This window comes from Loxodonta africana, chromosome 3 (genome assembly GCF_030014295.1).
Source record: "Loxodonta africana isolate mLoxAfr1 chromosome 3, mLoxAfr1.hap2, whole genome shotgun sequence".
Lineage (NCBI taxonomy): Eukaryota > Metazoa > Chordata > Mammalia > Proboscidea > Elephantidae > Loxodonta > Loxodonta africana.
Genome location: NC_087344.1, coordinates 51,162,094 through 51,178,939, shown reverse-complemented (window position 1 = coordinate 51,178,939; position 16,846 = coordinate 51,162,094). Strand labels below are relative to the sequence as shown.

At 40.6% G+C, this 16,846-nt stretch overlaps 1 protein-coding gene across 3 annotated transcripts in view; it reads left to right on the top strand.

Annotated features, from left to right (window-relative positions):
- FBXO42 (F-box protein 42) overlaps positions 1 to 16,846 on the top strand; it is a 120,381-nt gene that overhangs the window by 66,947 nt on the left and 36,588 nt on the right. For all 3 annotated transcript variants that reach the window (XM_010593078.2, XM_023552028.2, XM_010593079.3), the window contains one exon: positions 4,432 to 4,566. In XM_010593078.2, the coding sequence (XP_010591380.1) occupies positions 4,432 to 4,566 (135 nt within the window). The remainder of the gene's footprint in view (positions 1 to 4,431; positions 4,567 to 16,846) is intronic.

The following is a 16,846-nucleotide window of genomic DNA, read 5'->3' as shown; positions in this document are numbered from 1 at the left end:
AGTTCCCAATATCATGCTTTGAAAAAGTGTTTAGGCTTCAAATGTGGTCAGTTCATTCTGTACACATGCTAATCCTGCTTCTACAGTAGCCAGCAGGCCCAGACTGGATAACCAACCTTGCTTGTTCCATAGTTATGTAATTACAGGCCTTATCAAATGTGTCCTGGCTTGTAGATGTGAGACACAGGACAACACAGTCTCTTTAAGCATGGGATAAATGCTCAGGACCTTTCCCTGGAGACAAGTGGGGAAACAAAAGAGAATTTAACAGTTGAAGGTGCAAAAGTTGGAGTGTTCCATTCATTCAGTGAGTATTTATTGAGTGACTACCAGGCACCATGGTGAATATGAAACAACTAGAAGATCATCTTTTTTTTTTTTTTAGGGAAGTATTCAGAACTCTGAAGGACCATTTGCTTGCGTGTGCGTAATTAAAATGTGAATCTTTGACTTGTCTTTGAATAGGAGTTAATTAGGCATTAAGATATATATCTTATAATAGTTGTTCATGGGGCAGTCAAGCCCATTTCAAAAAATTTGAGCAGATTTAGCAATTGGGATAAATGTTCTGAATATTATTTCTTAGCACAATATCCATACTGTACTATGAGCTATGATTTTTTTTATAGTGCATTCCAATGGTCTAGATGTTCTGAAAGGAAAACATTCTATTCTGGTGGAGAACTTGGGTAAAAGGGAAATGACTTGAACACTGGGAATTGTTTGAATTCTTATTTTTTCCTAAAGCCCAGTTTGAACTTGTCAGGTTTCCCCCCTCACTAAAACCAACATGTAGTTGTCTTAAAAAGAGGCGTTAAACAAAGTTCAGAAGAATGCCTAAAATAGTTGAGTGTATTATTAATGGTTATTTTCCCATTCCATTATATCTGAATTCTAAACATAGCTGCCTAAATTTACACCCTTCCTCTCCCAGCTTCATTGATAATCGCCTGCTGGACTTTGAAAATACAGCGTGCAAAACTTGGCTTTTTAATCCCTTTGGCTTTGCATACTTTGGGCTGTGCTTTCCTCTTCCAGAAACCTTTGTTTGCTCAAAGGGAAGCAGGAAAATGCTTATCGCCTTATTTTAGTATAGGATTAAAATACATGTGGTAAGGACCTCATGGGGCCCAATTTCTGGCTGGATATTCAATCCAAATAGAGAAGAAGAATGTTTGCTACCTCTTTGAAAGAGCACTGGTGCTCTTTTGCTACATGAAGGAAACAGCTGCCAAGATTTGATCTTTGAGGAACCAAAACCCATTGCTGTTGAGTCGATTCTGACTTACAGGGAACCTATAGCACAGAGTAGAACTGCCCCATAGAGTCTGCAAGGAGAAGCTGGTGGATTCAAACTGCTGACTTTTTGGTTAGCAGCTGTAGCTCTTAACCACTGCACCAGCAGGGCTCCCTTTGAGGAACAGGGATGCATAAATGAGCCCTTGACTCTTTTAGCTATGAAATCATGGGTTTGTCTTACTAAGCATTGTTATACTGGCCACTAATTAAGATTTCAGAACCACAGGACATTGCTATATTCTGTTCTGAAGGTCTAGATTATCAAAAGGAAAAGAATGTTCTTTTACACGTGGCACCAGTTGGTTCAGTTTGAAATTTTCTGTCTGATTTGTTGGCATAGCAAGTTCAAGAAAGATCTAAGAGGGACAAACATATCTGAAGCTCAGTTCCTTTAGTAAAGATTAAAATGCAGCTCCAGTAATTATCCGTTTGTTTGTCAATATCTTCTAACTTCATTCTTTTGTTATGGGCAAAAACAAACCAAATCCATTGCTGTTGAGTTGATTCCGACTCATGGCGACCCCACGTGTACAATTTTTAGCAAATCTGAAACATAGGCAATGGAATGTCATAGAATTTTACTTCCTAGTAGGCTTTCATATTGAGATGTGGATTAAAAAGAATTGATTTAGATATAAATTAGAAGTTATTTTCAACAGACAAAGAGAATTAGTGGAAGGTGTAAGACCATAGGAAACCTTGGTGGTGTAGTGGTTAAGTGCTACGGCTGCTAACCAAGAGGTCGGCAGTTTGAATCTACCAGGCGCTCCTTGGAGACTCTATGGGCAGTTCTACTCTGTCCAGTAGGGTCACTGTGAGTCGGAACTGACTCAACGGCGATGGGTTTGGTTTTGGTTTGTGGGTAAGACCATTTAAATCTTCATATACCATTGTTGTAAGGAGCCCTGGTGGTGCAGTGATTAAAGCTCTTGACTGCTAATTGCAAAGTTGGCGGTTCAAAACCACCAGTGGCCCTGCAAGAGAAAGATGGGAGCAGTCTGCTTCTATAAAGATTTACAGCCTTGGAAACCCTATGGGGTCACTGTGAACTGGAATCAACTCAATAGCAGCGGTATACCATTGTTGCATGTTTGAGTTTTGGGAATATATTATTTTGTAGATGTGAGACTATTAATGATTAGGTGTTATTTCATGTCTTCATATCTCTAGTTTCTTTCATTTTTTTGGTAAGCCTGCTTATTGCACAATGTCTGAGGTCAGACCATTTGGATTGACTACTTGCACTGACTTGATATTACTAGATGTAAGTGACTAAACACACTGCTTTTGTTACCTCCTTAGCTCATCCAAGTTTCTGAGCTTACTAGTGTGGAGATTGCTAAAGGGCCTATTGGGTGGGCTGAGTTTTTTAAAAAAAGAGTTATTCTCAAGGTTAATATATATCATAGAGGTAATTATAGCAGTGGCATTGGATAAGTCAAAAGTAGTAGCATTTCCCTTATTCGGAACTTGAATAAGTGGTACCAGAGTTTAGAAGAGATCTAAAGAATAGTAGTGTGCTAAACTGAACTAGACTTAAAATAATCAGTGGTCACTGAAGCCGTGACACTAGTGCACTGAATCTCTTTGAGTTTCTTTTCCCTTTTCCTTTTCTTTTATCTGACACTCAACTGTTCTAACCTAGTTTCACATGAACAGGAGAAGTCTCTCTCCCCACCACTCGCCTTTCCTTCCCTCTACCAGTATGTGTAAAGTAGATAGAAAGGAAAGCTTTGCCCTGCCCTCTTCCTGAAATCTAAGATGGTAAATGAAAGGCTATAAGGAGTGTGGTCTTTCCCAAAGATTAGAGACTGAATGGGCCTTCCAGTAAGAGGCAAAGCAGCAGAGTTTAGCTCTTATTGAGAGCCTTTCGTTTAGACTCTGGTCTTGGTCTTTCTGGTTTGTAGGAGAACATTGCCTTTTTCTCTTAGGAGTGGTGCCTAACTACACACACACACACACACACACACTTATACATACATACATATATGTATATATAAAATCATCTAATCAAAAAGCTCTTGTCAGAGACCCTGGTGCTTTTTTAATTTTACTTCACTAGTTTTCTGGTCAGCACCAGCCAGCATGCGTTAGTGACTTGGATACACTAAGGGCTTAATGATTTTCATGCCTTTCCTCTCTGTTGCTTTGGGATGGGTCCAAAACTAAATTACTTCTCAGTTCCCTGGCTGCCCTTTGGAATTCATAACAACTATATTGCTTCACTCGTATTGGTCTTTATGTGTGGTTGGTTACTTCATGGCATTGATAAAAATTTTTTCTGTCATTCTATTTTGCATCAAGATTTGTATATTGGTTTGTACTTCAGGTTTCATTTGAAAACAAAACAAGAGGAGGAGGGCTGGAGGAGAGGGATGGAAGAGCAGAGCTCATCCGTCAGTGCTCTCTTTGCCTAGCTGCAGAGGGTGATGATGCAGATTTAGATTGATTACATAGCAGCTCTGAAATTTCCACTCATTGGGCACCCTTAATCTGAATTCTTACCTCTTCTTGCTGGAATTACGCTGTTTTATTTAATGATATCATTGCCAGTTTGTTTAGTGTGCTCAAAAACAAAGTTTTCATAGCTTTTCTCTGGGCCTTATTTTAAATAATAATGTTAACAATGACCAACCTGAAGACAAGAGGCTGATTGTTACTTGATAACAGGATTGATAAATGTGTGAAACAGTTGAGCTTTGGGAGCCCTGGTGGCGTAGCAGTTAAGAAAGAGCCCAGCTGCTAACCAAAAGGTCAGCAGTTCGAATCCACCATCCGCTCCTTGGAAATGCTATGTGGCAGTCCTACCCTGTCCTATAGGCTTGTTATGGGTCAGAATCAACTTGATGGCAGTGGGTTTGGCTTTTGATTTATAGTTAAGGTAAAGGCAGTTATTTAAATGAAACATCCTTAAAAAGAGATTTCCTTAGGTTTTTGTTTTTAATTTTGTGGGATATTTGCTTTTATCCAACATAGTAACAGATTGAACGTTAGTTTCCTCATTAGATCTTTATAACTAGTTCAAGGGTATTTTTCTTCCCTCTTTGGTTGAATTGTGTGTGGTTAGGGAGGAGGGAAGGATTAAAGAGGCTTCGTAATTAAACAGTTATTCATTCATTGTTTTCCTTCTAGGTGCATGTTATTATGATGCTAATCAGTCTATGTATGTGTTTGGAGGCTGTACCCAGAGCAGCTGCAATGCTGCCTTCAATGACCTCTGGAGACTTGACCTGAACAGCAAAGAGTGGATCCGACCTTTGGCTTCCGGTAAGATTTGAAATACTGATCTATGCCTTCTTACTGGATAAATAGCCTTGGCACAGAGAACTCTTTCAGGTCCTTTTTAATGTTGGTCTCAAGGATCAGGGTCTTTGTCAAGTATGCTGTGTAAATACTAAGAGTAATATGCGTGTCTAAGACCTTTGAATTGGGAAACAAAATTATATATATATAAAATGTGTGTGTGTGTGTGTATAGACTGTATCATTGGTATTGGTACCATGCCAAAATTGCTGTACTTCTGTGTGAATTCATTTGCATCATTTTCTCAAGTACTCTTCCAGGTGTGATATGCTGTTTGGTATGAGGATGAATTATGAGCAGCAACACAGAGACGTGAGAATGGTAGTTGACTGACAGAAGCTATTGTCCTAGGGCTAAGATCTCTGAATGTCTTTTGTTGTTGCCAGCTCAGATATTTGGGGAGTGTATGAGACATGCCTCTGCTAGTTACTCATAATAATAACTCAGGAGTGTGGGAAGATTCCACAGTAGGTACATTCCTGTAGAATCCCTCTCTGCCAGAATTCTGGCAGAAAAAAACTAGATTGTCTTCTTCTTTTTGACCTAACCTTTCTTGGGGAAAACAAAAAAAAAATTATTTTTGCACTCATGGGACAGGACAATTTGACGAGGCACAGTTGTAAGACTGGAGGAATTGGTTGTGTTGGGGGATATAGAGCTCATTGATCCATTCTGCTAGATATGTTAGTAAACTTTTACCGAAACAGTCTGCATTTGGCTTTTCAAGGTTAGAATTCAGTTCAGTACTAAGGAGACCCAGCTTATCTTTGAGCAGTTTCCTCATTTCTTTAGGCCTTGATTGATTACTACATGGGAAGCAACACGGCTTGTTGGAAAGGACACCGAACTACAAGTGAATAGACATGAGTTTCATTTTCTGGCATAGTCTCCCATTCTCTGTGTGACTATGAACGTGTTTCTGCGCCTTTCTGGGAGAGATATGGAGCGCCACTAGATGATTCTATTTTTAAATGAGCTAGGAAGGCTAGTTTGTTTCCTTTTATTTATACAACCACTGCTGTGAATATGTAGGCCAGGGGCTTAACTGTTTATGAAAAGAAGCTACATTTTGTTTACCCAAAGCTGTAAGCTCCTGCTCTTTCCCCTGCAATAGGCAAATGTAGGAGGAACATACTTAACTGTCGCTAACTCATGGTAGGACTGTGTTTTGAGCAGATGAAGTTCTATATTAAAATCATCGGAAAGATAAAGAAGTGTTAATCTTTTTCAACTTTTGAAGGGTCGTACTATTTTAAGACCCTCAGAATTTTGTTCTTTGGAAGGTCTCACTTTCTGTGTTTTGCATTTGTTCATGGGCATGAATAATTAAAACGCAAATTGTATTCTGGTACGGAGTGCAACATTGATTAATATTTGGAATCACAGATTCTAAAATGTAGAGGGTCTTCTCGGCTTAAACATTCTGTTGTCACTCTACTTTGTGTCTGTCTAGGCCCCATTTCAGAGCAACTCTGATTCCTCTGATCACAAAATACTAACGCTGCCTTTCTTGCCTGTTTTGTAACCAACCTCTCTATGCCTTTGATAATCTGACACAGTGTAAGAGCATGGTAAGGTTGTTCTTGCTTGTGGAAGTGGAGTTGTGGACTTTGGGAGCTGCATAGCCTGCTGCTTTGTTTATTTCTCCTGGTAAGATGGATGTTGGGGTGTTACTATTTTTTTTTGACCACTAAGTTCTAAGACTATGCTTTAAAATCCCTAAGGTAGAAGTGTCAGAGAAATAATGGTAATTCAGATTCTTGTAGAATCTTATTTTTTTAAATATCTTTTTAAATTGTAGTAAAATATATATAACAAAATTTGCCATTTTAACCATTTTTAAATATACAACTCAGCAGCATTAATTACATTCAGTGTTGTACAACCATCACCACTAGCTCTCAAACTTTTTCATCACCCCAAACAGATGACTTTTGAAAATAGAACACTAGAATATTCCCTTGTATAAAACATAAAAATTAAATGTTTAAGCAGTTTTCTAACAAGGTGTCTCAAAGAGTCTAGTTGCTGCCTCACCCTAATCTACAATTACAACCTAGTTTTAGAGGGGAAAATAACTGAGTTTTTAGAGATGATTACTTTAAAAAAAAAACATGCAGACTATAGTTTAATAAAGAGTCCTCTGAGATTCTCATTTAGGCCGAAATCCCATGGGAAGATTCCCTGAGGAAATGTTCCTGCATGTTGTCGTGGGTCCAAACCAAAATCCCTACCTACCTGACATCTCACTGAGTCCTTCTGAACAAGGCATGGTTGTTTAATCTGTCTTGCTGGGTCTGACTCACCCATTTTAGTGCATGGAGGTGGGTAGGCTGGAGCATGGCTGAGGAAGATGCTACCTACCACGTTTGGGTGTCAGTTGTGAGGTCTTCTACCATTTAAGGGTTTACAAGTGGTAGTAGTAGCTTTAAACAGTGCTCAGTCTTTAAAAGTAGCTGTTTGGAGAAGTAAGATGATAAAACAGACAATGGAGCAGTTTTGGTTGGGAGTAGAGTGTCTTGATAGAGAAAATGCTGCTATGTCAGACATGTCTACATGTATCTGGTTATATTGCAGATGAGACTGGAGCATTCTCCTCTTTGATGGGAATTAACTTGATTTGCCAGTGAAGCCTTGTCTTTTAGTTCTTTTCCAAGTGATAAAAGTACTCTATAAGGTGCACTTAGCTCCATTAGGTGACATTAGAACAAAGATTGAATGGATAGAAGGAGTGAACCATATGGATTATCTAGGGAAAGAACATTCGAGACAGAGAAAATAAAACAGTGCAAAGGCCCAAAGGTGGGAGTGTGTTTGGGATAGTCAGGTGATGATGAGGAATTCCTCGTGACTGGAGCAGAGCTGAGCAAAGGAGAGTGTACTAGAAAAGCAGGTTGGACAAATAATGTGTGTGTATGTGGGTGTGGGGGGAGAGCCATCTATTTAGGGCCTTCTGGCTGTTGGAATCCCTGGTGGCGTAGTGGTTAAGAGCTACGGCTGCTAACCAAAAGGCTGGCAGTTCAAATCCACCAGGCACTCCTTCGAAACCATATAAGGCAGTTCTGCGCTGTCCTATAGGGTCGTTATGAGTCAGAATCAGCTCAACGGCAATGGGTTTGGTTTTTTTGGGGTTTGGCTGTTGTAAGGATTTTGGCATTTTTTCGTTAATGCGATAACTAGTCATTTAGATTTCTGAGAAGAGAAGTGACATGATTACATGAGAAGAGGTCAAGTGTGGAAATGGGGAGACAAGTTAAGAGGCAGTAACTCGAGGGCAACAGGTTTGGCAATAATCTGGGTGAGAAAAGATGGTGTTAGCAGTGGGGAGGTGAGAATTAGATAGATTTGATAGAGCCAAAAGGATTTGCTGGTGGTTTGGATGTGGTAGGTGAAAGAGAAAGCGAGGAGTCAAGGATGACTGACAGGTTGGAGGTTTGAGTCCAGAAGTGCCTCAGAAGAAAGGCCTGGAGATCTAGTTCTCAAGTCATCCATCAAAAACCCTATGGAGGAGCACAGTTCAGCTCTGACACACATGGGCAATTGGTTACTGGTAAACGATGACTCTAAGGTTTTTAACCTGGGCATTTGAAAGGAAGAAGTTGCCATTAACTGAGATCGGAAAGACTGTAAGTGACCTGGGTTGGCAAGGGGCAAGAGAGATGAAAAGCTTAGTTTGAACTATGTTACATTTGAGGTTCCTGTTAGGACAGCCAGGTGGAGATGCTGAATAGGTAATTCATCTATGTGTCTGAGCTGAGAGGGGTCATTAGCATGTAATGGATTTAAAGCCATGTGACTGGTTGAGATCACCAAAGGAGTGAGTGAAGATAGAGGAGAGGTCTAAGGACTATGTCTGGGGGACTCCAGCATTTGGAGATCAGGGAGAAGAAGGGGAACAATAAGAGACCAGAAAAGAAGGCACTCAATGAGGTAGGAGAAAACCAGAAGAGTGTGGCATCTTAGAAGCCACCATACTTGGAAAGTGTTTCCAGGAGAGGAGAAAATAATCAACTATGTCAAATGCAGCTAAGAGGTCAAGTCATATTAAGACTGAGAGTTTCTATTGAATTTAGTAACATGAAAGAGCATTTTTGATGAGTAGTAAGGACAAAAGCCTATTTGGAATGCTTATAAAAGAATGGGCAGAAATGGATGAATGGAATGGGGAACCTGGGGTGGAAAGGGGGGGGATTGCATCCAATGTCACATAACAACTTGTGTATAAATTTTTAAATGAGAAACTAATTTGCACTGTAAATTTTCACCTAAAGCACAATAAAAAAAAAGAATGGGAAGAGAGGATTGGAGATATAAAAAAAAAAAAACTTTTTTTTTTCACATTTATTCTTTTTTTTTCTTTCCAATACATGTGCTTTATTCATTTCTTTCAAATTTTTATTGTGCTTTAAGTGAAAGTTTACAATTCAAGTCAGCCTCTCATATGAAAATTTATATACACCTTGCTATATACTCCTAGTTGCTCTTCCCCAATGAGACAGTACCCTCCTTCTCTCCACCCTCTATTTTCACGTCCGTTCCGCCAGCTTCTGACCCCCTCTGCCTTCTCATCTCCCCTCCAGACAGGAGCTGCCAACATAGTCTCATGTGTCTACTTGATCCAAGAAGCCCACTCCTCACCAGCATCCCTCTCTACCCCATGGTCCAGTGCAATCCCTGTCTGAAGAATTGGCTTTGGAAATGGTTCCCGTCTTGGGCGAGCAGAAGGTCTGGGGACCATGACCTCCTGGGTCTTTCTAATCTTAGTCAGACCATTAACTCTGGTCTTTTTACAAGAATTTGAGGTCTGCATCCCACTGCTCTCCTGCTCCCTCAGGGGTTCTTTGTTGTGTTCCCTGTCAGGGCAGTCATCGGTTGTAGCCAGGGACCATCTAGTTCTTCTGGTCTCCGGCTGATGTAGTCTCTGGTTTATGTGGCCCTTTCTGTCTCTTGGGCTCATAATTACCTTGTATCTTTGGTGAAGAACAGATTTATTCTTTTGAGGAGTTTTGCTGTAAAGGAGAGCAGAGAAATGAGTTGCTAAGTAGAGGGGGTTATAGAATTGAGAGTTTGTTTTTGTTTGTTTTAAAGGTGGCAGATTGAATAGCATGTTTATATGCTGATGGAAATTATCTTCTAGAGGGAGGAATTGATTTAGATAGAGGGGGAGAATTGTTAGCACGATGTCCTGTAGTAGTGAGAAAGGCAGAATCTACTATCTACTCTGTAAGTGGATGAGCACTGACCTATTACCACCTATAAGGACAAGAGGGAAGGCAGAGCATATGGTTGTTTTATTACTCAGATAAAATAATTGAGGGTGGAACAGAACAGAAGCCATTGGAAATCCTCACCAGTGATTATGAATATACAATTGTGTACATTGTAGCCTTTGCCAAGTGGTTTTAGGAAGTTGAAATGTTTCACTTTCTAGTATTGTACTAAAGTAACACCTAATTCTTTTTTTTTTTCAATTTTTATTGTGCTTTAAGTGAAAGTTTACAAATCAAGTCAGTCTCTCACACAAAAGCTTATATATACAACTTGCTACGTACTCCCGATTGCTCTCTCCCTAATGAGACAGCCTGCTCCCTCCCTCCACTCTCTCTTTTCATGTCTATTCTGCCGGCTTCTAACCCCTTCCACCCTCTCATCTCCCCTCCAGACAGGAGATGCTAGCATAGTCTCAAGTGTCCACCTGATCCAAGAAGCTCACTCCTCACCAGCATCCCTCTCCATCCCATTGTCCAGTCCAATCCCTGTCTGAAGAGTTGTCTTTGGGAATGGTTCCTGTCCTGGGCCAACAGAAGGTCTGGTGGCCATGACCACTGGAGTCCTTCTAGTCTCAATCAGACCATTAAGTCGGGTCTTTTTATGAGAATTTGGGGTCTGCATCCCACTGCTCTCCTGTTCCCTCAGGGGTTATCTGTTGTGTTCCCTGTCAGGGCAGTCATCAGTTGTAGCCGGGCACCATCTAGTTCTTCTGGTCTCAAGGCTGCTGTAGTCTCTGGTTTATGTGGCCCTTTCTGTCTCGGGCTCATAATTACCTTGTGTCCTTGGTGTTCTTCATTCTCCTTTGGTCCAGGTGGGTTGAGACCAATTAATGCATCTTAGATGGCCACTAGCTAGCGTTTAAGACCCAAGATGCCACTCTCCAAAGTGGGATGCAGAATGTTTTCTTATTAGATTTTATTATGCCAGTTGACTTAGATGTCTCCTGAAACCATGGTCCCCAAACCCCCGCTCCTGCTATGCTGGCCTTCGAAGCATTCAGTTTATTCAGGAAACTTCTTTGCTTTTAGTTTAGTCTAGTTGTGCTGACCCCACCTGTACTGGTAACACCTAATTCTTAATCAGATTTGTTTGATTAAGCCTGTGAACTCCCAAAGCAAATGAACAGAAGTTCTTGGAGAGAATACTTGAAAACACTGCTTCAAGCCGGTTCAGTCATCGCTGGTGCATCAAAATCAGAATAGACCCAAATTTGTAAAATGTGGGTATATCAGAACAGGGAAAATTACAGGTTGAAGCCTTGGAATGGGAGGCTGGGAAGAGGCATAGTGAGCCCTTTCAGGAGCCTGATGGAGGAGATTGGATTATTGCCAGTACTGTGGAGAGAGACACACATTCAAAGCGTCTGGATTGGGTGCCATCTTTGAGCTGGGTACCACTATTGCTGCCTCTGCTGGTCAAGAGATTTGGTTGCTATGCAATGCAAACGCTGCCCTTGTTTTCTAAAAGGGAGATTAAGTTTCTAGTAGGGGGTCGACCCATAGTTTTTCCCATTCAGATATACCCACATTTTACGAATTTGGCTGTGTTCCAACCTTAACTGGGAAGAACAAGTTCAGAGCTCTGCTTTAAAGGACTGATGTTTGGTCTGACTGGGACTAGAAGGACTCCGGAGGTCATGGTCCCCAGACCTTCTGTTATCTCAAGACTGGAACCATTCCCAAAGCCAGCTCTTCAGACAGGGATTCGACTGGACTATAAGATAGAAAATGATACTGGTAAGGAGTGAGCTTCTTGGCTCAAGTAGATACATGAGACTATGTGGGCATCTCCTGTCTAGAGAGGAGATGAGAAGGCACAGGGGGACAGGAGCTGGCTGAACAGACACACGGGGAATACAGGGTGGAGAGAAGGAGCGTGCTGTCTCATTGGGCAGGAGCAACTAGGAGTACATAGCAAGGTGTATATAAATTCTTATATGAGAGAGTGACTTGATTTGTAAACTTTCACTTAAAGCACAATTTAAGAAAATGGTTCAGGGAAAAAAGTTTTTTGTACTATTCTTAGGACATTTCTGTAAAATTGAAATTATTCCCAAATAAAAAAAAATTTAAAAAAGACTAAGGTTTAAGCCACTGTTTCCCAAATAAATTACCCTTTATTGCAACTGAGGCTAATTTTTAGTGTCTCTTTAGTGTATAATCATCTTAAGCCACACAATGTTTTTTTGGTTACTTTAAATGAAGATAAAAAATGTCAAGTAGAACTTTTACACTTTAAAATTGGGGTCATTTTCAGATTTTCAAGCCTTCTTAAAGATTAGCCCTTACTCATTTACAAAAGGGGAACAGATTTCAATTTTAAAAGTTGTTTACAGTTATATGAGTCTATAAATATCGGGAGAGTCTATAAATGTTAGGTAAAGATTTAAAGCTCAGCCTGTCATCTCTGTTAACTAGTCCTGGGAGCACAGTTGACTTTCCCACCACATTCTCCCCATAGAATCTCTTTTCCCAAGGATTTTTTTTTTTTTTTTAACTTTCCCCTTTCTTTCCTTTGGGTTACACATGCAGTTACAAGTGCTGGCTTGTGGTTCATGCCCTTTGGTTTAGAAAAACTCAACCAAGGTCAGTAACATACAACCCAGATGTCTGTTCCAATCTTGGCCCTGCCACTCCTGAGCTACTTGACTCTGAATTTAGTCACTCTGCATTCTCTGCTTTTTCTCTCTCTATAAAAGAGGAAGAGACAAGATCACTATTTCTACAAGTTAGATAGCTTATCACTTTTATCCTAATCACCTGGGAAGCTTATGATTCTTCAGGCTGCATAGCAGACACACTTAATCAGAATCTCAGGGCTAGGGATAGGATGGTGAATTCACGTTGGAAAAAGAAGAGATTTCCCAGTGGATTCTAAATCTTAACCAAATTTGGAAATCCTGGATTGGACAACCTCTAAGATACCTTCCTGCTTTCTGATTTTGTCACCTGTGACCACTCAGTGTAATCACATCTGCCAGGTGGGTATAATGTGCCAAACTGTACTCCTTACCTGTTGTTAAAGAAGTATAATGCCTCTCTGTGCTCTCTTAACTACCTCCTAGTAAAAATAGCTACCTTTACCCCAGTTGGAAACCCTGGTGCCACGTAGTGATTAAGAGCTACGGCTGCTGACCAAAAGGTCTGCAGTTCAAATCCACCAAGTGCTCCTTGGAAACCCTATGGGGCAGTTCTACTCTGTCCTGTAGGGTTGCTGTGAGTTGGAATCTACTTGACGGCAATGGGTTTGGGGTTTTTTGTTCTTGTTGTTGTTATCCCAGTTAGTCAGGAATGGCCTGCTTCCCCAGGAAATGTGTATGGACCTTGAGAGAGTTTTGGGATGTGGTGTTGATTGCCCCAGATTTCTTTGGACATACCATCTAACTTTCAGACCAACCCAATAAATTGGCAGTCTTATAATCCCCCATTTCACATGAGGAAACAATCTCAGAGTGTGGGTAAAGAATTTAATTTGACCCAAAGAATTTGCTCTTTGTCCTTGGTTCCTGAGAGGTAACTTCTAAAACCTTGGAATTTCCTTACTGATTAAAGTATCTTTGATGAGGCCTCCAGACCACACCTGAGGGTTTATGCTAATAAGAAACCTTTTGGGTGGGAACGGGCCAGGCCAGAAAGACCCACCAAGGGTATCAGCCAGCCTCAGGGAAGGTGGGCATTATTCAATCAATCATGCCTACATAATGAGGCCCCAGTAAAAGCTCTGGACATGGAAGTTCCATGGGCTTCCTGGTTGGTAATAGAAATCCATGCAAATGGGAGAGTAAGGCTTTCTGTTTTGGCACATGGAACATTGAGAACCCTCCCAGACCTCACGTATGCATTCTCTTCGTTTGTATCCTTTTTATTATAACAAAACTGTAATCATTAGTGTAGTGCTTTCCTGAGTTCTGTGAGTTCTAGCAAATTATCAAACCCAAAGGAACCAGCAGGTCAGAAGTGAAGAGGGCCTGGGGACCCCTGAACTTAATGGTTGGTATCCTGAGGGGAGTAATAGAAACTCCCAAATTTGTAGCCAGCAGGTCAGAAGTAGGGGTGTCATTGTAACCCCAAAGTTTGCAGCTTGCGTCTTAGATCTTGGGCAGCTTTGGCAGTCTGGAGAACTGTGCCCTTTTCATTTGTGAGATACGACATAGCTCTGGTGGTTAGGATGAGACAAAGAAGTACTGCATGTGCCGTTGAATTGGAACTGAATTGAATAGATTTTCCTTGGAATTGAATTCCTTCAATTTAGTTGATATCAGAGAACTGAAATAGTTTGATTTGATTGAGCTTACAGAGTCCACCTAGAAATTTAATTAAGATCACACAGCTAATAAGTGATGGAGCAGAGATTGATACTCACGATTTTGTCTCTAAAGTGTGTTCTCTTTCACTGTGCCATGCTGTGAGTAGTTTTATAATTTATGTCCCAGTGTCAGTTTTTTTTTTTTTTTTTAATTTTAGAATAGGACAGAGTTCTCATATATCCCACACCTGGCTTCCCCTATTGTTAACATCTTGGATTAATATGGTACATTTGTGGCAGTTAATAAACCTGTATTGATATATTACTATTGACTGAAGTCCATACTTCATCCAGATTTCCTTAGTTTTTTACCTAAGGTCTTTTTTCTGTTCCAGTATCCTGTCCAGGATACCACATTACATTTAATCTTCATGTCTCCTTAGAAATCTCTTAGCCGTGACAGTTCCTCAGACTCTCCTTGTTTATGACGACCTTGACAATTTTGAGGAGTATTGGTCAGGTATTTTGTACCCTGTCCTTCAAATTGTGTTTTTCTGATGTTTTTCTCATGGTTATATTGGGATTATGAGTTCTTGGGTGGGAGATCACAGAGATAAAGTGCCATTCTCATCACATCATTTCAGGGGTACACACTATCACTAACAACATGGCTTATCACTGTTGATACTAACCTTGATCACCTGGCTGAGGTAGTATTTGGTAGACTTCTCCACTGTAAAATTATTCTTTTCCTCTTTTAGTTCTTTCCTGTCATTCCCTTTTCTTTATTGTAGTTTCTGTATTGTAGTTGCCGTTGGTTCTTGACATTCCATTGAATTTGGGGGGGATAATTATCTAGGTCCCTGGGTGGCACAGACGGTTTACAAAAGATTGGCAGTTCAAACTCACCCAGCAGCGCTATGGAAGAAAGGCCTGGTGATTTGTTTCTATAAAGATTGCAGCCAAGAAAACCCTATGGAGCAGTTCTACTCTGTAACACTTGGGGTCACCATGAGTCAGAATCGACTCGGTGGTGACGGATTAACTAAATTATATGGCTGTTATGTTTATCATCTGAATCAGGAAAAGATAACGAGTGGAGAGTATGTCATTTGAAGAAATCTTTTCACAGTTTAGGTGTGATTTGCCTTTTGAATTTTTTGGTGGGAAGCAGGATGCTGGAGACAGCATATCTCTTTTATTGTAACCTAACACAAGAAGATGTTTCTAGCTATCCAGAGCGAAAGGCTCCGTTAGAAATAATTGTTTTTTTTTTTTTTTTTTAATCAGTAGGTTGTTATTAGGTGTCATCGAGTCGGTTCCAACTCACAATGACCCTATGTACAACAGAATGAAACGCTGCCCAGTCCTGCACCATCCTCATAATCATTGTTATGCTTGCTTGAGCTCATTGTTGCAGCTGCTGTGTCAGCCTATCTTGTTGGGGGTCTTCATCTTTTTCCCTGCTCCTGTACTTCACCAAGCACAATGTCCTTCTTCAGGGACTGGTCCCTCCTGATAACGTGTCCAACGTATGTGAGATAAAATCTTGCCATCCTTGCTTCTGATGAGCATTCTGGCTATATGTCTTCCAAGACAGATTTGTTCCTTCTTCTGATAAAAAAAAAAAAAAACTTTTTTTTTTTTTTTTTTTTTGATAGTCCATGGTATATTCAATATTCTTCTCCAACACGGCAATTCAAAGGGATCAATTCTTCGGTCTTCCTTATTCACTGTCCAGCTTTCACGTGTATTTTAGGTGATTGAAAACACCATGACTTGGGTCAGGCGCATCTTAGTCCTTCGAGTGACATGTTTGCTTTTGAACGCTTTAAAGAGATTTTTTGCAGCAGATTTGCCCAATGCAGTGTGTTTGGTTTCTTGATTGCTGCTTCCATGGGGGTTGATTGTGGATCCAAGTAAAATGAAATCCTTGACAACTTCAATCTTTTCTCCATTTATGATGATGTTGCTTGTTGGTCCAGTTGTGAGGATTTTTGTTTTCTTTATGTTGAGTTGTAATCCATACTGAAGGCACTGGTCTTTGATCTTCATCAGTAAGTGCTTCAAGTTCTCTTTGCTTTCAGCAATCAAGGTTGTGTCATTTATATTACATAGGTTGTTAATGAGTCTTCCTGCAGTCCTGATGCCTCCTTCTTTATATAGTCCAGCTTCTCGTTTATTTGCCCAGCATACAGATTGAATAAATATGGTGAAAGGATACAACCCTGATGCACACCTTTCTTGACTTTAAACCTCGAGGTGTTCCTTTGTTCTCTTTGAACGACTGCCTCAGTGGATAATCCTATAAACCTACTGCTGTCGAGTCGATTCCGACTTATAGCGACCCTATAGGACAGAGTAGAACTGCCCCATAGAGTTTCCAAGGAGCGCCTGGCAGATTTGAACTGCCGACCTTTTGGTTAGCAGCCGTAGCACTTAACCACTATGCCACCAGGGGTTAATTTACCTTTAGAGCTGAGGGCAGGATAAAGAAAAAGTATTAGTCATAGTGGATGTCTGCAGGAAGGTGAGAAGTGCTGGAATTTCCAGAAATAAACTGCCTACCATACCTGTTCGGTCTGTGTGCTGAGCAAATGATCGAGAGGCTGGACTCTATGGATTGGGGCATCAGGATTGGAGGAAAACTCATTAATAACCTGCGATATGCAGATGACACAACCTTCCTTGCTCAAAGTGAAGAGGACTAGGAGCACTTAGTGATGAA